Consider the following 22,412-nt stretch of genomic DNA (forward strand, 5'->3'; position numbering starts at 1 on the left):
GTAGTCTCTGCAGGCAGGCTTCTCTGATTATCTGTACTGTTTACATCTCAAAGGACCGCTGCACCAGGCCAAGAGGCCAGCTATGCCTCTAAAGAATGTCCTGAACATCTGTGATTTTTCAACGTAGCAGCGCATCCAATAATACGCTCTCAACCCCCCAAACACATGCACACACATACTCACTCACACAAGGCTCTACGCGGACCTTTTTTACAAGGAGCACGTGTGAGCCTAAGTGGAAAAATGTAGGCGCATACAAAGACATTTAGGAGCACCACATTAAATGTTTGATGTAATAGCGCTAGAATCCTTCATTTTTATAGCCGCACTGGTGCTCCTAAATAAAAATTCCAGGTCGCACAGCAAAATATTTAGGCGCATATGCAAGTAAAATGTTTGCACTGTAGAACCCTGTCACACACACAAGGCCACAAGCATGCTTGTGATAGTGCGGAAAATCTACAGTATACTAGCATGTACTCTCACGCACATACACAAAATAAGACACACAGAGACAGACACATGCACGCACGCTCGACGCCCACACACACACACACACACACACACACACACACACACACACACACACACACACACACACAGACCAGCATACGTTTCATCACTCACATCGCACACAGTCAGCCAACGCACCTATCCTCTGGGCTAGCGTAGCGCGGTTTTCTTCAACAACTATTTTCCTCCAAGACCAGAAAACAAACAACATTACATACAAATTCAATTACAGCTTCATGAGAATAAACGGACAAGTGTGCAACCTGAGACACACTGGTTGTTTTCCGTGGTTTTATTACAGGGGAGTTATGGTGAGCGATAGAGACAGAGCCTCCTCCACGGCCAGTCCTTCCAGCCGCAGACACTTTCACTTATCATTACGCTTTAAAATGAGAAGACAAACAGCTCCTTCTCCCTCTCTCTCTATTTATCTCTCTCTCTCCCTCTCTCTCGCTCCTACTTTTCTTTCATTCTCTTTTTTTCTCCCTCACTACTGAAGGCAGCAACAGCTCACACACATAAAGGACAGCCTGAGTCCAACATAAATCGCTATCCTCTCCTCTGCCGACCTCACTGACAGCAAACACAAATATTTCTGTCGACCCAAAACCGAAATTTGATCATTGGCTAGCCCAGGGACGTGGTGTAACGGGCTCTTCTCTGGATGTTCCCTGGCTGTAAAATAGAATTACAGTAGACTATCATTTGCCAGATATTGTTTCTGCTAAAATGCATATGGATTGATGTTGTTTATTGATTGGATTAGGGTCAGACTAAGACACCACTGATACATAAAAGTTTACATTTTGTTTTACAAAACTGTAATGCTGTTCAACAAAATATTCTTTAAAGTTTCAAATAAGCACCACATTATCAGCTAAAATGCAGACATTTTACAGTATATTTAAATATGTAAATTCATACTTGGGAATAAATCGTTTTTAATGATTCTTGCTTTATTCATGACCTCGTACCCACTCTAAATTTAACAAATTACAGAACTGGGAATAATGAGGTGGTTTAATTGAGGTGTGTCTTCAAATAGAATACCGACATTTATGGCTCAATTACTGCCATATAAATAGTTTAAGTATTAGCAATTATTTTTACACAAAGCTGTGAAAAGTGTTTATTTGTTTCCACGGTAGATTGATGAAAAGGCAATGCAATTTAATTTATTTAATTCAATTAAGGAAAAGTTAACATAAGTTCCTTCCAATTTACTAAACTAACTGTCTAACAGTCATTTAAATGCATTGTTCGTCTTGTCTCTTTGTGGTTTAAAAATGATTTTAACCTTTGAGTAATTGTTTAAGCCATGAGAAGAACAATGATATCTATAAATTGAATAAGCAGAGTTGGGGAGAGAGGGGTAAGATGAGCAATTATTTTTTGATTCAGCTTCACTCTGTCAAGGGAAATATAATATTCTTTCTAACAAAGATATCTAAATACATTTCAGGATGTTGTGAATCCCTGGAAAGAATCAGAATTCATGTCAACATTACAGTTTTGAAGTCATCTCTTGGCAAAACTTACTCCGAGTATGGGGTAAGTTGAGCATTGGGATAGGGTAAGTTAAGCTGCCTACATACAGTTGAAGTCGGAAGTTCAGATACACCTTATCCAAATACATTTAAACTCCTTTTTTCACAATTCCTGACATTTAATCCTAGTAAAYATTCCCTGTCTTAGGTCAGTTAGGATCACCACTTTATTTTAAGAATGTGAAATGTCAGAATAATAGTAGAGAGAATGATTTACTTCAGATTTTATTTCTTTCATCACATTCCCAGTGGGTCAGAAGTTTCTATACATTCAATTAGTATTTGGTAGCATTGCCTTTAAATTGTTTAACTAGGGTCAAACGTTTCAGGTAGCCTTCCACAAGCTTCCCACAATAAGTTGGGTGAATTTTGGCCCATTCCTCCTGACAGAGCTGGTGTAACTGAGTCAGGTTTGTAGGCCTCCTTGCTCGCACACGCTTTTTCAGTTCTGCCCACAAATGTTCMATAGGATTGAGGTCAGGGCTTTGTGATGGTCACTCCAATACCCTGACTTTGTTGTCCTTAAGCCATTTTGCCACAACTTTGGAAGTATGCTTGGGGTTATTGTCCATTTGGAAGACCCATTTGCGACCAAGCTTTAATTTCCTGACTGATGTCTTGAGATGTTGCTTCAATATATCCACATACTTTTCCTTCCTCATGACGCCATCTATTTTATGAAGTCCCCCAGTCTCTCCTGCAGCAAAGCACCCCCACAACATGATGCTAACACCCCCGTGCTTCACGGTTGGGATGGTGTTCTTCGGCTTGCAATCCTCCCCCTTTTTCTTCCAAACATAACGATGGTCATTATGGCCGAACAGTTACATTTTTGTTTCCTCAGACCACAGGACATTTCTTCAAAAAGTACGATCTTTGTCCCCATGTGCAGTTGCAAACCGTAGTCGGCTTTTTTATGGCGGTTTTGGAGCAGTGGCTTCTTCCTTGCTGAGTGGCCTTTCAGGTTATGTCACAATAGGACTCGTTTTACTGTGGATATCGATACTTTTGCAACTGTTTCCTCCAACATATTCACAAGGTCCTTTGCTGTTGCTCTGGGATTGATTTGCACTCTTCACACCAAAGTACGTTCATCTCTATGAGACAGAACGCGTCTCCTTCTTGAGCAATATGACGGCTGTGTGTTCCCATGGTGTTTATACTTGCGTACTATTGTTTGTACAGATGAACGTGGTACCTTCAGGCATTTGGACATTGCTCCCAAGGATGAACCAGACTTGTGGAGGTGTACAATGTTTTTTCTGAGGTCTTGGCACATTTKTTTTGATTTTCRCATGATGTCATGCAAAGAGGCACTTGAGTTTGAAGGTAGGCCTTGAAATACCTCCACAGGTACACCTCCAATTGACTCAAATGATGTCAATTAGCCTATCAGAAGCTTCTAAAGCCATGACATCAGTTTCTGGAATTTTCCAANTTTCTGGAATTTTCCAAGCTGTTTAAAGCCACTTTCAATTTAGTGTATGTAAACTTCTGACCCACTGGAATTGTGATYCAGTGAWTTARAAGTGAAATATTCTGTCTGTAAACAATTGAARGGAAAAATGTCTTGTGTCATGTACAAAGTAGATGTCCTAACCGACTTGCCAAAACTATAGTTTGTTAACAAGACATTTATGGAGTGGTTGAAAAACTAGTTTTAATGACTCCAACCTAAGTGTATGTAAACTTCCGACTTCAACTGTATGTCTGTATTGAATMAAATATTACCACTACCTTTTTAAAACCATGTCCAWCTTTARTTCCCAAACACAATTCAACACAATCAAAATCACTTTCTGTCTTTTTAACACTTTTAACATCGGCCAGGCCCTGGTGTTACCTCCTATCCCAGTGATAATGCCTTGCATTACGCCTGGTAAGAAAATACTTACATTTGCTTAACTTGCCATTGGCTCAACTTACCCCTTGGRCATTGGTTCAACTTACGAAAGGGCAAACATTTTGACTATATTAGCCCACYCAATTAAAATGATGCACGTTCATGCTAGGCTTAGGAGCTCATATTGAAACTTTTAGACACCCCAACTGATGTATAGAACAATCTTAAAAGTATCTACTTTTTAGATACAAGCATCATAAAACCTCTAAAACAATACATTAATTTGGCTCTGTGAAAATCAGTTTTATGGACCTAACTTGCTAACCTCTTTTTAATGGTTTCTTCCTTCACAGACTCCACGAAATGATGACCTCTTCCTAAATATTTGGTCAAATGATTAATTTTGTGTATGGCTTCCTAGAAACAAGGGTGGCTCAACTTACCCCTTTGGCTCACCTTATCCCACTCTTCCCTAGGAAATTTGAGGAAATTGCAATTGATTTGAAAACAAGTAAATGTTGATGTGAACACACGTTCAAGAATCCCCACCACCACACACAAATAAATGTGGTGCACACACACACGCATCTACACACGCACGCACGCACACACACACACACCCAGCCAAATGTTTTTTTGCCAGTCCAGATGTATCTGTCTGTACAAGGCTAGCTGCAGTCATACACTAGTGGATGATTTAGGACAGAGCAAGATGGCGTTTTGGCAAGTCTATTTTCCTCCTCTCTCTCTCTCTCTCTCTCTCTCTATCCCCTTTTTATCTCTCTCTCCTATCTCCCTCTTCTCTATCCCCCCTCTCTCTCTCTTCTCTACCCCCCTCTCTCTATCTCTCTCTCCTCTCTCCTCTCCTCTCTCTCTCTCTTCTCTCTTTCTCTCTATCCCCTCATCTCTCTCTCTCTCTCTATACCCTATTCTCTCTCTCTCTCTCTCTATCCCCTATCTCTCTCTCTCTCTCTCTCTCTATCCCCTATCTCTCTCCTACTTCTCTTTCTCCTCCTCTCTCTAAATTCAATTTCAATTTAAGGGGCTTTATTGGCATGGGAAACATATGTTTACATTGCCAAAGCAAGTGAAATAGATATTTCAAATGTCATATTATGTCTTAATACAGTGTTGTAATCATGCGCAAATAGTTAAAGAACAAAAAGGGAAATAAATAAACAGTTGTATTACAATGGTGGTTGTTCTTTCCTGTGTGCCCAAATCTTGCTGCTGTGATTGCACCACTTTGTATTTCACCAATAGATATGGGAGTTTATCAAAATTGGATTTTGTTTTTGAATTCTTTGTGGTTTGTGTAATCTGGAAAATATGTGTCTCTAGTATGGTCATACAATTGCAGGAGGTTAGAAACTGCAGCTCAGTTTCCACCTCATTTTGTGGGCAGTGGTCTCTGTTGGGGATGGCTTTGTTATGGAAGTTTGGAGAGGCTGGGGAACTGAACTGAACGGAGAATAGCTGGAGAGCTGGGGTAAAACATGTTACAGTGGAAGTCTTCCATACCGGTGCTGTGCAGACGGTAACATGCTGTAAGCCCTAAGCTGACTGAGAATGTAACATGTGTGTGTGTTCTGTGCTGCTCATATTACACCTATGATACACCTCTTCATCTCTTCATTGTTCCTTAGAAAAGATGGAGAATGTTCCCTCTCTGCTTGGCTCACTGAAGGTTGATTTATAGGATGGCCTCAGACAGGGTGGGTAGGCTGTGTGTGTGTGTGTGTGTGTGTGTGTGTGTGTGTGTGTGTGTGCTGTGTGTGTGTGTGTGTGTGTGTGTGTGTGTGTGTGTGTGTGTGTGTGTGTGTGTTGTGTGTGTGTGTGTGTGTGTGTGTGTGTGTGTGTGTGTGTGTGTGTGTGTGTGTGTGTGTGTGTGGTGTGTGCGTGACAGGAGAAAGAGAGAAGAGAAAGATAGAGAGGTGGCAAAAACAAATTTGTGTTTAATTTCCACGGCCATTGATGGTATTAAACCGCTGCTCTCAACATGACTGCAGTATCAAAAATCTGCACTTTCTCCAAAATACATAAAAATTATTTTAGTGATTTAGTAAAGAATAAAATAATGTCTGTGTCAGTAAAAGTATTGAGTGGATGTAATTTGTGGGCTATGAAATGAAACTCCCTTAGCTATACACCAGTGAACACACTTAATACTCAGTGTTTTAAGAGGGCCGGTCGGCAGATGCAGAGCTGTGGGCGAACTGGACTGAATCACACCAGGGTGACGGACAGATACCCTGACATCACAGAGGAAATGGAACTCTGGCTTAGCACGACTGGTAGCTGGTCTGCCCCGTACACCTCTCCCTGCGGAACGGGAGGGGGAGAAGGAGGGAGTTGGAAGGGTTTTCCTCCCCCTGTGCAGGTACACTAGCAGGATGCAGAGAGAGGAGACTAATGATCCAGCATAGGGGGGGGGGGTGTCTGAGCTGGAGAGGCTGGGGTGACTGAACTGGAGAGGCTGGAGAGCTGAACTGGAGAGGCTGGGGGAGCTGAACTTGAGAGGCTGTGGGGGGACTGAACTGGAAGGCTGGGTGACTGAACTGGAGAGGCTGGGGGACTGAACTGAAGAGGCTGGGGGCACTGAACTGGAGAGGCTGGGGGACTGAACTGGAGAGGCTGTGGGGACTGAACTGTAAATGCTGGGGGGACTGAACTGGAGAGCTGGGTGACTGAACTGGAGAGGTTGGGGGACTGAACTGAACTGGGGATCTGAGCTGGAGAGGCTGGGGGGACTGAACTGGAGAGGTTGGGGAGACTGAACTGAACTGGGGATCTGAACTGGAGAGGCTAGGAGGGACTGAACTGGAGAGTTGGGGGGACTGAACTGAACTGGGGATCTGAGCTGGAGAGGCTGGGGGGGACTGAACTGGAGAGTTGGGGACTGGAACTGAACTGGGAGATCTGAGCTGGAGAGGCTGGGGGGACTGAACTGGAGAGGTTGGGGGACTGAAGCTGAACGGAGATCTGAGCTGGAGAGGCTGGGTAAAACATGTTACAGTGGAGTCTCCATACCGGTGCTGTGCAGGGAACGATGCTGGAAGCCCTAAAGGCTGACTGAGATGTAACATTGTGTGTGTTCTGTGTGCTGCTCATATTACACTATGATACTAACCTCTTCATCTCCTTCATTGTTCCTTAAGAAAAGATGGAGGAATGTTCCCCCTCTGCTCTGCCTACAGATTAGACTCCTCGCTCGGTACGTCATCAATTGAAGGTGGCAGTGTACCTAGGAGATGACAGCTGGACGGAGTATAAGGTGCTGGTGTATGGCGTGGTGGTGTGTGTGGTGTGTGTGTGTGTGTGTGTTGTGTGTTGTGTGTGGTGTGTGTGTGTGTGTGTGTGTGTGTGTGTGTGTGTGTGGTGTGTGTGTGTGTGTGTGTGTGTTGTGTGTGTGTTGTTTTTTTGTGTGTGTGTGTGTGTGTGTTAGACGGCTCAGGCATCAGTATGGTGTTCACGTCCAGGCTGCAGGGTGGGTGGGGGTCTGGAGGTGAGTGACGTGGTGACCAGCACATAAATCTACAGCACAGGGCCAGACCAGAGCAGGCCACTAAGCGTCGCATGCAGTACATAGGTTTGCTTTGCTCCTAGCAAAACTCGGCTAGGAGAAGCAACCATCTGTGCACTCGTACTCCTTAAAGCTTCGCTTGGAAGCGAGAAAAAAGCGTAAATATTCCTGTTGTTTGTCCCTCTTGAGCCACCGTAGCAACAAACATAGCCAGAAACACTTCCTCAAAATAGTCAGAATTAACTTAAGATAAATCAAGAATTGTGTCATTCATTTTAACGTTTTTTCCCCCAGGTAGGTCTTAGTCGTGCAATTTACATGTTTGGAGCAGTATTCCTCAAGTGAAAAAAATGTGCATGAAAAACTAGTTGTCTCTCATTGAATAACAACAAACACTTCCTTTAAGACTGAAGGAGTAATACTGCTGACCAATCACCGACCAAGGGCGTAAAGAATGTGTGTGCACGAACAAACGGAAAAAACCTGCCGAAGACCAATATGAACAAAAACATAAAAAAATGTCATCATAATATATGGTAAACTGTTTCAATTGGGAACATGCGGTAAGTTTTACTCTTCCTGCACACCAGACATCATGCACGACATGCTAACTCACAGACACACACCACATCTCCAGGTATATATTGTAGTTGAATGGAACAGAGTGTAATATGTACAAGACACAGAGACGATACAAAACAGAGGTGGAAACAACATGTATTTGTACACATGCAGCAGTGGGGCTGTGGGAGAGCTATAGGAGGATGGGCTAATTGTAATGGCTGGAATGGAATCAATGGACCGGTATCAAAACACATCAAACATATGGAAGCATTCCGTTCCATTAATTCCATTCCAGGTACTGATTCCATCCCGCGCACGAGCACACACACACACACACACACACACACCACACACACACACACACACACACACACACACACACACACACACACACACACACACACACACAGTGTTTGAGGCGGGGTATCTCCTGGGAACCCCAGCAGAAGCAGGTCTGATTTCTGCTCTCTCCTCTGTGCATTAGGGCTATGAGGCCTGAATACAAAAAGCACCTTATTCAGCAGGCACACAGACAGACACACACACAGCAACATCAGGGTCTGGAAACAGAGCCCCTCCGAGCCCACCTGAACAAACCTTCCAGGGTCTACAGATCATGATGGACATCACACAAACACTCAAGAAAGAGCCTGTTTCTCACACACTGAGGGTGGCCCTTTTAGCTGTTTTGTTTCAACCTTTAACACTTAGCCTAGAGGGGTGAGCATTTTATAAGCATTACAGAAATGAAGCCTCCAACAAGTGATCAACAGGAAATGTGAATTATTATGTGGATTATACGTGTGGCCGTGTGGCTCAGTTGGTAGAGCATGGCYCTTGCAACGCCAGGGTTGTTGTGGGTTCATTCCCCACGGGGGGACCAGGATGAATATGTATGAACTTTCCAATTTGTAAGTCGCTCTGGATAAGAGCGTCTGCTAAATGACTTAAATGTAAATGTAATAATTAATGGACATTGTTGTCAGGGTTGATACATTTTTCGTTAAGGGAAAATCAGGTCGGTAATTTCAAAGTGGAAATTACAAACATTAGAAGCCTTTTAAAACCTGAAATACAAGTTTTGCACTTCTATTAGATTTACCACAATTGATTTCTCAGCGCTCTGGCACTGCGTCTGTAAAGGCTTCAAGCAGACATATGGATCGAGCTACTGCACAAGACTCACTTCTATCGATACATTCCCAAACAGCCGAATCTAAACAGGCTGCTGAGCTGAAAAGGAAAAATGCTCTGTAATTGATATCTTATGTGGATGTGTAATAGAAGGTAATAGAGTGATTTCAGTGGCTCAATTATCTATTATATGGTTCAGTTGCAGAGTATTTTCCATAACCCACCCCGATACAAAGGCACACAGGAAGGCAGCACAGAGACACTCACACATACATACACACATGCATACACACACACACACCTGGCAAAGGCAAGACTAAATCTAAGCCCACAAAGGGGTTATTGAATTACTTGACTTTTAACATTTCACTATCGATTCCCTAAAGTTGATTAACTACATGTACTGTGTGTGTCAGCGCAAATCTGCTGCTCATTATGAGCAAAACTGGATTTACTTCAACGTCACAACAGATCATCTCATAACCCAAAGTTGAATGAAGAACAATGTCAACAATGCTTACACTAGCTGGACTCTAGCACTGAGCCGTGATGCATGATACCACACTCATTTTTATCAATGAAAATCAGGTTTACAATGTGACGCTGAACCGCTTAACTAATTGACTTGTCGACTAACTACAACATGTCAGCAACGTCTGCAAATAGACTCAACTCCCCACTACTCACCTGTAGTGACGGAAGATCTCCTCCTCCACATCTGTGATGAAATGGCACTTGGTGCATGAGTGCTCCCCGTGAGGGCCCTTGGGGGCCGAGATCCTCCCCGTCTCTGCGCCCTCCTCCTCGGGCTTGACCTCCAGCACGCCATGGGTGGCATGGGCGCTGTCGTAGTGCAGCAGGAGCAGGTCGATGTCGCTGGTGGCATAGGGACACTGGTCACACAGGTGGGTGACACTGGGCCTGGGGGACAGGGAGATGTCCTGGGGAGACAGCTGGAGTAGGAGGCGGGCACAGTGGGAGCAGGCACTCTTCCTGCAGGCGAACGGGTAGGAAATCTCCCCCAGGTGCTTCTCGGGGCTGCAGAGGCCACGCGGGCAGAACGGGCAGTGCTTGATGGTGCACTTATGGATGCTGTGGGCCTGCTGGTAGTGGCGGAGCAGAGGCGCCACCACAATAACCTCAGGCCCGTGGTTCATGGAGTAGCGGAAGTCACAGAACTGGCAATTGTAGCTGGTCACCACCGTCTCTGGGTCTGTTGCCCCCGTCGTGCCACCCATTCCTGTCTTGTCTTTCCTCCGGCTGTGGGGGGTCAGGTCTCGATCAGGGTCTCTCTCTCTGTCCCTGGCCTTGCTGCTCCCTCGTTCCCTCTCGGCTGGGCTGCCCTCCCTGGTCCCTCCTCCCCCAGGCTGGTTGTGTCTCTTCTCGTAGTGCTCCAGGAGGCGTTGTGAGCTGGGCGACTCACAGCTGAAGCTGCAGTACTTACACCAGTAATAGTCCGCCGCTGTGCCGCCGTCGTCGGTCCCCGTCCAGCCAGGGGAGTCGGTGGCGCGGATGGGAACAGAGTAGCCAGCCACCGAGTCGTCCTCCGCACGGACCGCCACCCGGTCCGCCCACTTTCCCGGTTCCGCAACCTCCGCACCACCGCCCCGTGTCACACAGTTCCCCCTCCTGTCCGAGGGCTTGTCGTCATTGGGCAGCTGCGGGGGGTGGGACTTCATCTTATTCGGGTGGGCAGACAGAAAGTGTTGCTCCAGCTCCAAGGAGGAGCTGCCCATGTAAGTGAAGTTACAGAACTTGCAGCGGAAGTACTTGGTGTTTCCCTGACAGTCCGGAGTCTTCCTCCCGATGCCAATGAAGGTGCCTCCCAGCGTCACCTGGAACACAATGAAGAAGAGGAAGAGACATCAACTCATGTTGATTATGCATTTCGCTTCAATGTCTTTTTTCTTCCGCTGATTTACCTGAATCTTATGTTTTCTTTTCCTTCGTTTTATTTGCAACAATTATTTATCACAATCCTACTCTTTATTTGTTGAGAAATATGTGAAAGGGGAAGGTGATTTACAAGCCCCATGGACTTTTAATTTCTCTTTTAACTCTCATCATATATTTTTTCATCTGTGAAAACAATAAAGATATACAAAATAAACCCAGAGCAATACATAGACAAAGTGCAATATGTGAGTCAGTCAGTCCTACACACAGACACAGGAGAAAACCATCCTGGCAACACCCAGACTCATCACAGAAAGACCAGGAATAAAGAGAACGGCTTATTATCTATATCTACACTGAGGTGAGCTCAGTTCAGAATGGTTTATCAGATTTCACAATTCCATGACCAGCGATTCAATGATAAAGTGAAGAGGAATTGAATTGAGCAAATGGAGTCGATGTGAAGAGTCCATAGAACTTGAACACCTGCGATAACTGCCGCTCCTTTATATGGTAATACACACTGTATAACAATGCAGTCTATTACGCTTTATTACAAATGAATTCCCTCGTTTTATTCAACAAGGGAAACGTCAAACTGAGATTGTTTTGATGCTCAAGTTGACAATACAGCCAACCAGAGGCAGGGTGGTAGAAGGAAGGGGGTTATATTTGAATACTGCTAAAGAAACACCTGTTCCCTAATAATACACAACAAATCCACCCTCTATTTCCAAAAAGCATGAAAATGGTTTTGCAGGCGTGAACATCGAGAGTGCCTCGCAGGGATCAACCGTCAAGGTTGTTGTCTAGTAAACGCAACAAACCAAACCAACCTTGCAGTCAAACATGTTCCCTGAATTTCAACATCCTGCGCACCTTGACCTCCAAGTCTGCAACAAAACGTCTCAAATCGAAAACATAAGGGCGGCTGTGTGAAATATCCCGGAGCCAGAGAGGTTTTGTAATTGGTAGACTATCCAGTGTGTGTAAGTGGGAGGTCTCGATCCTCATGTGGTTTAAAGCAGCCTGACGTCACTTTCTAGACGATATGTAATGACTGAAACAGAGTGGGTCTCTCCTAAAACTGCCTGAAGAGACTAGCTACATACACCATTTATTATATGACCGCTCCAGTCAGTCAACTGAAACGTCCTCTGAAATATGAGCAATAAAATAAATACACTGTAATACCAGACCATGTCTACTATGGAATTAAATGTATTTTCATTTTTGTGTATTTTAATAAAGTTTTGGGATTTTAAGTGGGAAAATATGGGGCTTGTGAAACAATTGAAATAATTGAATGCACCTTGTTAGTTCGTAATCCTGCTACTATGAGGTCTGCTTTTCTCTGCCTTCTTAATGCAGTAAGACTACAGATGTACGATCTTAAGTCAGTAATTACCACTTTTTGCTCTAATGAAAAATGTATCAACCCATACAAAAAATGTCCATTAATTATAATCCACATAATAATTTGCATTTCCTGTTGCTTCAGAGGAATTTTCCTGCTGTAGCAGACTGGCTCAAATGAAGATCCTACATATGTATCTGCTCTGAGATCAGTGTGTAAAAGTATTACCGTGTCTCTCCAATGTCTCCAGAGTCCAGAGACTGCAAAGTGCAATAAGACCACAGCAACGTCACAAGATTATGATATCTATTTAAAAATGCTTAACGATGCACAATGCAGAAATCGCTCCACCATTTCCTGGTTGCTACAGTTCAAATAGTTAGGTTATTTTCAGTTTATGTGACAAAACAAGCAAGTATAGTGGAGAGAATCATCGTACCATCTAAACCGCTGTGAAATATCTTGTATTTTCGGCTGTTTGAAGTTGGTGTGCAAAACCAAAAGTCAAAGATGCAAAAACGAATCTTAAGAATGGGAGGTATAGAAATACGGCACATAGAACAGATCTACCACATCTTAGACTTGTTTTCAATGAGAATGGCAGATCTATAAGTCCCATTTCTATGTGAATTTGATCGGGTCGGCCAGAAAGTTACATATTGCCGCTTTAAGTGATATCCACAGGCTCTCTCAGAGTGAACATATGTGAACATGTGCAGTAGACTAAACATAAATGCCCATCCATAACATTCACTTGGGTGTGGAACAGTAAGGGTGTGAATTCCTGGGGAACTCAAAACATTCCCAAAAATAACAATATGCAAAAAGTCTGTATGCGATACCACACAAGTCTGCCATTCACCAGAATTGTTCTCCCACAAACACATATACACACATGCTGACTCCCCTCACACACAGAGACAGAAGCACATGCCAACTCACACACAAAAACATGATAGACAAGTCAGTCATTTTTTGGACACACACACACACACACACACACACACACACACACACACACACACACACACACACACACACACACACACACACACACACACACACACACACACACACACCAGATGAGTGTTAGAGAGAAAGTAAAAAAGGTGACAGCCACATCAACGCATCAGCCCTTAGTGAGCCGTCCGAGACAGGCAGACTTTTTTAAGGGGGTAAACTAATTTAGAGGTAATTACAATCCTTGGTGGGCTTAAAGGACAAATAGCCCTTCCTGCTGTATGATATGGCATTAAGAGGCCCAGACCCCGGGCCAAAGGCACCTCATTTTTAAGGAACACTGGAGTTAAATACGCCACTCGAATTGTAAACATGACATTGTTGAATTTGAGGGAGAAACCGCATGCAGCGAAAGCTGTGCAGATAAATGGCTCTGACATCTGTTCATTACCCCTCGTTTAAAATAAATCGAGTTGCCTGTTTTCACTGGCTCCGTCTCCTTTCCCTACACTCTTTCCTCCCTTTTCATTGGGTAATGACAAATGAGCAGCCTTCGCTATTACCGCATGGAAAATTCCACTAGGGGATGAATACAGAATAGTGTTTTTGATTCTATTTTTATATTTTTTTTTATTTCATAGTGACAATATTCGAACCCGGTGACATCCAATTGATATGGATAGTGAGACAATGATTACTAAGAAATATCTTTCAAACTAGCGGTTGGTAATAGCACCGAGTCACGTATGGCTCTTTTCTTTTGGAGATATTAGATAATATGTTTCAAACTCCCAAACAGTGGGGGTACTGTATGGTCCATGTGTGCAATATATGTTTGGCAGGCGTTTTCATGGATATTAAAGGTGCAATATGCAGAAATCGCTCCACCATGTCCTGCTTGCTAAAAATCAAATAGTTAGCCTAATTTCAGTTTATGTGACAAAGCAAGCATTGCATATTGTAGAGAATCATTGTACCATCTAAACCATCTGAAGCAGCTTTTCAATAACCAAAAATATTATATTTTTCAGCTGTTTGAAGCTGGTGTACAATAGTAACAAAAACTAAAGAACGGGAAGCATAGAAATAGCGCACATAGAATATATCTACTGCTTCTTAGACTTGCATTCAATGAGAATGACATATCTATAACTCACATTTCTATATGATTTTGGGAGGTGGCCCAAAAAGTTACATCTGCAGCTTTAAACTAATGGCTAAACCGTAGTCCATGAATGTAATGTTTCAAGTTGAGATGTATTTATGACAGTGATAAAACAGACTACAGTTCCCATGAGGCCTCTCTCCGTGGGTGTCCAGTCACTCTGATGACTCAAGTGTACCACTAAGAGACAAGTCTCAAACCACGGCTGGCCTGGGTCTCAATGCAGAGAATGGTTGAGTTCCTGTCCGACTACATTGCCAGACACACAACGCATGGATAAATATTTAACATATAAGCTAACCACATCATATGATACAGCAATCTGATTCCCGGCTGCACAGTCGATGATGTGTCAGGTAACAATTGGTTGATGCAATCCTACGCCTGGGCATCTAGTCGGGCAGGGACTCTACCATTATACAGTACTACTGACGGGCGTTCTGATACTTCGAGTTTCTCTGGTTATGTAAAACAAACACATACCCACTAACCAACACACTGTTGAATGCCCACAAAATGATGCGAATCATGTAAAAATTATACAAAGAGTTGATACGAAATGGTGTGCAGAGCATATTTACCTGTACGTCGTAGGTGCCGTTGAGTAACAACCGTGTGGACCCTGCAGCATCCTGTAGGGCTCCGGTCAGGGCAGCGTGGGACGGGGGCCGTGTAGCGTCTTTGGCGTGGAGGCTCTGTGGGGAGAAGCCCACCATGTTGTGCAGGGCCAGTATCTTAGTGTCCAGCTCTGCATCCTGCCGCGTGCGGTTATGCAGGCCCAGGTGGTACTTCCGGAAGTGTTTGATCAGGTCCGTGGGGTCGTTCCCATAGTAACCATACCCACAGATGTTGCACTTGAAGTCCTGCAATTTGGGAGAGGAAGGAGGGGCTACCCCTGTCTCGGGCCCCAGGGGACTGGGCATGGTGTCCTCGGCCCCCTCACCTACCCCCCTGTGTGGGTGGAGAGGGCGTAGCAAAGGGTATCCAGAGCCATCCATACCATCCTGGTGACCTGAGAGACCTCCTGTGGGGCTGTAGGAGGGGTCCCTGTCCTCGCCGTTACGGGTAACGCCCTGGACGATGACGCCGCTGGCACTGCTGTAGCCCCTCCCCTGGGCACCCAGCAGCAGCAGTCCCTCCCTGACACCCACCCTTTCTCCCCCTCCTCCCTCCCCGGCCTCCCCCCTCTCCCCCAGCAGCAGCTCCCCAGCCGGGCTGCGTGCCTGACCCCCTCCCCCCTCATCTGGTTCTGATCTGAGCGGAGACAGAGACACAGCCCCATCGGGCTGGGCCCGGGATGGGAGCGCCGGCAGATCTGAGTCTGTCACCTCATGGCAGGGGAAGGACGCTACATTTCCTCCCTTTTTGTGGCTTGGGTAATTAAAGCCAGGCGTGTCGCTGCCGACTGTCGGCACTGTTCCTGCTCCTCCACCCCCCCTCCCTCCTCCTCCATCCTGTTCAATGGAGCCTGAGACGGAGCCAGGGGAGGAGGAGGGGTCCTCCTGCTCGTCTGGGACCGGCACGTGGGCCCGGCCCGGTTTGTCTGGCAGCAGCCCGTCGGCACCGTTGGGCTCTGAGGCCTGGCTCCCAGCACTGTCCTCGCTATCCGGCCCGGTGGCCTCCGAGGCCAGAGTCTCTCCTTCTCCTTCCTCCTCACCACCGAAGCTTCTCAAAGGGGGGTTCTTTTTCCTCACCATATCTGCAAGCAGCACACACAGACAGACAAGAGAGAAATGTTTTAGTGTCACGCTTCATTGAGGAATAAGTACAGTATATTAAACACATGGATAGAGGAATGAGGGAAAATGATTAAGTGAACTGGATCTCTTTTCAAGAACCACTTCAATCGAAGTCTGTACCAAAACAAGATGGAGACGTGTACCAAATAAGATGGAGACTGTATCAAATAAAAAGACGCGAGACTGTACCAAATAAGATGGAGACTGTATCAAATAAGATGGAGACTGTACCAAATAAGATGGAGACTGTATCAAATAAGATGAGAACTGTATCAAATAAGATGGAGACTGTACCCAAACAAGATGGGAGACTGTTACCAAATAAGATGGAGACTGTATCAAATAAGATGGAACTGTACCAAACAGATGGAGGACTGTCCCAAATAAGATGGAGACTGTATCAAATAAGATGGAGGCTGTATCAAATCAGATGGAGACTGTACCAAAACAAGATGCAGACTGTACCAAATAAGATGGAGACTGTATCAAATAAGATGGAGACTATGGTGGTTCTATTTTTTTTCACGTCTCTCTCTCTCTCACACAATCAGTAAATAAAAACATTCAAGAGTTTCCTCCATTAAATACAACAAAGCTAAAAAATAAGGTATTTTTTGTACTTAAAACAATGGTGGCCTTTGAGCTCTGGGCCATAAACAGAACTCATGCTCTATAAGCAGTAACGACGCCAGACGCTGAGTGTTGTTGATGGCATTGTGATAAACACTATCTGTGTCTATAGTTACTGATAAGGCTTGTGAAGGGCTGTGGATGTAGTTGAGTATTAAGTTAGAAGGAATGAAATTGAATGTATAAACTGATTAAAGAGTTGAATTACAGGTCAATGTTCAACAAAATCATTTGTCCATGTTTATGTCAAGCATACAATGGGTACGAAATTGCACTCAAAATAAAATAAACCATTTAGTCGGCATTGCTGCAGCACAAACTGAATTAAAGGAATTTGTAGGATGGAGGGGATCAGCATGAGAGCAAATATCAGAGTTTGTTTCAGTGTGCGTGCGCTTGCTTCCTGTCTGTGTGTGTGTGTGTGTGTGTGTGTGTGTGTGTGTGTGTGTGAGTTTGTGTGTTGTGTGTGTGTGTGTGTGTGTGTGTGTGTGTGTGTGTGTGTGTGTGTGTGTGTGTGTGCGTGTATAAATTCACTAAACCCCAATTTTCTCCATCCAGAGTGCTAAGAATTTCTCATAATCCCAGTCTCATTTCTTCTCCAGTGAAAAATATGGAGAGTAATTTCCTAATGTAGGTTGTAAAGCAAATGGGTATTAAATAAAGCAATTTATGTTTGTAAGGGGCAACGCCTTTACCCGTGTTCATAAAAGCCGTAGGATTTTTTTTATCTGCAACCGAAATCTCAACAGTCGCCACACCCTGTTTCTATCATTACCAAGTCACTGTTGGTTAGCTCCCATCCCTCTGGCCAAAGTGGAATTTTACAACCACAGAGCATGTTATGAATCAAAATAAATGAATTAACTCACATGATTAATCAACAATGAAACAATGAATACCTGGCCTAGTGTTCTAAAGGCATTCTTTTCATCTTGTTCTCTGGGTCTACGACTTCAATGCACAAAAAACACATTGTTAATAAACGTGTTACAATCCGCAGCCGACAGACTCTGACCCCCAAAACTAACACTTACGAGAGTTTAAATTAAACTGGGCTGAAAACTGCGGGGATTGTGTAAATTTGTCCCAGAGCTTTGGAACACTTTTCCAACAAAGCCTCATTATTGAATCACACCCCTTGAAATGGCTTCATTAACCTCTCCTAAAATTAGCCCAAAGACTAACTCAAAACTACTACACAAGACAGAGCATTTACCCGACCAGCTTGAACAAGAAGGGGTAAATAGGTCTTCAAGCAACAGTATTAGCATTCAACAACAAATCAATGTTAGAGTGTTCAGAAGAATAGCAGAGAGACCTAGTGGTAAACAAAATAGTCCATCAAATCCCACCCCCACGCGGAGTAGAAGAATCTTTGGGATTTTTACTTTTAATGAACTTTGAATTAATGTAAACCCTTCAAAAAATGTGAATTCATCCTTAATCACATCTCAGACAAAATAATCTTCTGAAGCAATGTTCATTACCTGGCCCAGAAGCACTGTGTCTGTCTCTTTGGTAATGTCACTAGGTAGCAGCGAGAGCGGAGCTACAGTCGTTCTATCCTCAGCTAGAGTTCCTCACCACAGGAGGGTGATTTAGCATGAAATGTCTCCCGACTCATAAAAGAGAAAGGTTTTTTATTCCTTATATGCCGTACAATTCCATGAAAACTTCAGCGGAATGGACAAGACATTACCATTCCAATTCCCCATCAAAAGACAGAATAATGGTCTCGTATTGCTCCCAGGCATCTGCACTGTTCCTACTGTACCAGTCAACTCACATCAACTTTTTCTTCCCCCCTTACCTCCTTTCACCCCCACCACTACCCGTTATTTTCCTATATTATGGTGCTCCTTGTCTGTTATTGTGCCTACCTCAAGCACTTACTTAATAAAGTACAATATGCCTTATGCAGAAGAGACAACAATAAATGTTATCATTAAAAAAGTGTGGAGGGATGGACAGTTCAGAACCTGAATACAGAGCAGTAGGTATGGGCTGTTGATCCAGGTTCAGAACCTGAATACAGAGCAGTATGTATGGACTGTTGATCCAGGTTCAGAACCTGAATACAGAGCAGTAGGTAGGGGCTTTGGTTCCAGGTTCAGAACCTGAATACAGAGCAGTAGGTATGGGCTGTGACTTCCAGGTTCAGGCCTGTAATACAGCAGTAAGGGTTATGGGCTGCTACTCCAGGTGCAGGGCCCTGAATACAGCAGTAGGTATGGGGCCTATGGCTCCAGGTTTCAGAACCTGAATACAAGAGCAGTAGGTATGGGCGTTTGTGATCCAGGTTCAGGGCCTGAATACAGGCAGTAGGTATGGCTTGTGACTCCAGGTTCAGGGCCTGAATACAGACAGTAAGGTATGGCTATGGCTCCAGGTTCAGGGCCCTGAATACAGAGCAAGTAGGTATGGGCTGTTGATCCAGGTTCAGGCCTGAAGAACAGAGCAGTAGGTATGGGCTGTGACCCAGGTTCAGGCCTGAATACAGCGAGTAGGTAGGGCTATGGCTCCAGGTTTCAGGGCCTGAATACAAGCAGTAGTATGGGCTATGGCTCCAGGTTTCAGGGCCTGAATACAGCAGTAGGTATGGGCTGTGACTCCAGGTCAGGGCCTGAATTAAGCAGTAGGTAAGGGCTATCTGGCCCTCCAGGTTTCAGGCCTGAATACAGCAGTATAAGGCTATGCTCCAGGTTCAGGGCCTGAATACAGCAGTAGGTAAGCTATGGCTCCAGCGTTTGCAGAGCCTAATACAGAGCAGTAGGATAAGGGCTATGGCCTCCACGGTTTCAGGGCCTGAATTACAGCAGTAGGTAAGGGCTATGGCTCCAGGTTTCAGAGCCTGAATACAGCCAGATAGGAAGGGCTTATCTGGTCCAGGTTCAGGGCCATGAATACAGGCATAGTAAGGCTAATGGCTCCAGGTGCAGGGCCTGAATACAGCAGTAAGGTATGGGCTGATGGCCTCCAGTTTCAGGGCCTGCATGCCAGCAAGTAGTAAGGGCTATGGCTCCAGGTTTTTCCTCTAGTGTTTTCTAATCTCTACCTTGGCTGAGGTGGTGCCATGAGTTCTGCTGCAACCGCCTTGTATAGAGGCCCTGCTGGTCAACAGTGATTAAATGTGATAGAAAAAGTTTTCAGAAAACCAAACATAGCCCTGTTTACCAGTGCATGGAAAAGCTACCCAGCGGTGCAAAACTGGTTGAAACGACAAAGTTCACTCAAGTCTGTTTCTCATCACACCACACTAGTCAACATGTTATGCCATTAAGACAGCAAGAAAGAAATATGCAGACAGTAATATGTACAGCATGAACAAACAGTACAAGGATTTGTATAGCGAGATAGTGTTGTTAAGTCAACTCTCATAGAGGCTCCTTCAGTTTAAAGCCTGATGAACGAGACTGACACTCCTGCCCCAACCCTATCCATGACAGGTCTTTCATAAGACGGTCAGCGTCCCAAATGGCACCCTATTCCCTATTTAGCGCACTATGTTTGACCAGGGTCCATGGGGCTCTGGTCAAAAGTAGTTCACTATGTAGAGAATAGGGTGCCATTTGGGACGCAAACATTAAGATAGCAGATAGGAAGAAAAGAGGCTTCTGGCAGATTACCTATTCTGAACTCAAAGGTGTGCTCGTATTCCCATCCAACCAGCTAATTGAGACTATAACTCCCCATTCCAACAAAGTAAGCAACCCATGAAAATGGCAAGATCACCCACAGAACTTCAATCTTACTCCCAGACGATTATCATACAAATGTAATAATCTTGCACAAAAATATCGCCACAGAAGCAAACAAAGATTTTTTTTTTTTAATCGTATGGTAAAACTGTATTGTACGGGGAAATTGCATTGTATAGAGAAACCATTTCACACCTTCCATTTCAGACGCATCAAATGTACTTTTCTGCAGTCCACTGGTCTATAATCAATAGCATGCCTAGTAACCCCGGCAGTCAGCTGCGAGCGGAGGGGAGGCGGGCGAGAGTGAACCCTGCATCGTCTCCTGTTACACCTCAGAAGTAGAGAGACATTAGGCCAAACACAACGATACAGAGGCTCATTTGTAAGGAGGCAACGTGATTCAAAATATGTCATCTTAAATGTCAAACTAAATTAGGAGGTCCTGTTTCATTACCTCTCTCTCTCCCGCTCTCTCTCTCTCCCTCAATTCAATTAATTTTAAGGGGCTTTATTGGCATGGGAAACATATGTTTAAATTGAAATAGATAATAAACAAAAGTGAAATAAACTACAAAAAATTAACAATAAACATTACACTTACAAAATTTCCATAATAATAAAGACATGTCAAATGTCATATTATGTCTATATACAGTGTTGTCATGATGTGCAAATAGTTAAAGAACAAAAGAGAAAATMTATYAACAAAAATATAGGTTTTATTTACKATGGTGTTTGTTCTTCAKTGGTTGCCCTTTTCTCGTGGCAACAGGTCACACATCTTGCTGCTGTGATGGCACACTGGTATTTCACCCAAGAAATATGGGAGTTTATCAAAATTGGATTTGTTTTCGAATTCTTTGTGGGTCTGTGTAATCTGAGGGAAATATGTGTCTCTAATATGGTCATACATTTGGCAGGAGGTTAGGAACTGCAGCTCAGTTTCCACCTCATTTTGTGGGCAGTGTGCACATAGCCTGTGTTCTCTTGAGAGCCATGTCTGCCTACGGCGGCCTTTCTCAATAGCAAGGCTCACTGAGTCCGTACATAGTCAAAGCATTCCTTAATTTTGGGTCAGTCACAGTGGTCAGGTATTCTGCCACTGTGTACTCTCTGTTTAGGGCCAAATAGCATTCTAGTTTGTCCAGTTTTTTGTAAATTCTTTCTAATGTCAAGTAATTATCCTTTTTGTTTTCTCATGATATGGTTTGGTCTAATTGTGTTGATGTCCTGGGGCTCTGTGGGGTGTGTTTGTGTTTGTGAACAGAGCCCCAGGACCAGCTTGCTTAGGGGACTCTTCTCCAGGTTCATCTCTCTGTAGGTGATGGCTTTGTTATGGAAGGTTTGGGAATTGCTTCCTTTTAGGTGGTTGTAGAATTTAAAGGCTCTTTCTGGATTTTGATAATTTGCGGGTATCAGCCTAATTCTGCTCTGCATGCATTATTTGGTGTTTTACGTTGTACACGGATTATATTTTTGCAGAATTTTGCATGCAGTCTCAATTTGGTGTTTGTCCCATTTTGTGAATTCTTGGTTGGTGAGCAGACCCCAAACCTCACAACCATAAAGAGCAATGGGTTCTATAACTGATTCAAGTATTTTTTAGCCACATCCTAATTGGTATGTCAGATTTTATGTTCCTTTTGATGACATAGTCCCTTCTTGCCTTGTCTCTCAGATCATTCACAGCTTTGTGGAAGTTACCCGTGGCACTGATATTTAGCCCATAGTATGTTTAGTTTTGTGTGTGCTCTAGGGCAACGGTGTCTAGATGGAATTTATATTTGTGGTCCTGGGAACTGGACCTTTTTTGGAACACCATTGTTCTCTCTCTCTCTCT

General features: G+C 44.1%; 1 protein-coding gene across 2 annotated transcripts in view; it reads right to left on the reverse strand.

Annotated features, from left to right (window-relative positions):
* The window catches only part of trps1 (trichorhinophalangeal syndrome I), a 193,509-nt gene that overhangs the window by 128,448 nt on the left and 42,649 nt on the right, over positions 1–22,412 (reverse strand). For both annotated transcript variants that reach the window (XM_023974705.2, XM_070436229.1), the window contains exons 3-4: positions 15,084–16,201; positions 9,812–10,959 (exon numbers count right to left, since the gene is read on the reverse strand). In XM_023974705.2, coding sequence (XP_023830473.1) covers positions 9,812–10,959; positions 15,084–16,201 — 2,266 coding nt within the window. The remainder of the gene's footprint in view (positions 1–9,811; positions 10,960–15,083; positions 16,202–22,412) is intronic.

This window comes from Salvelinus sp. IW2-2015, linkage group LG30, assembly GCF_002910315.2.
Source record: "Salvelinus sp. IW2-2015 linkage group LG30, ASM291031v2, whole genome shotgun sequence".
Classification (NCBI taxonomy): domain Eukaryota; kingdom Metazoa; phylum Chordata; class Actinopteri; order Salmoniformes; family Salmonidae; genus Salvelinus; species Salvelinus sp. IW2-2015.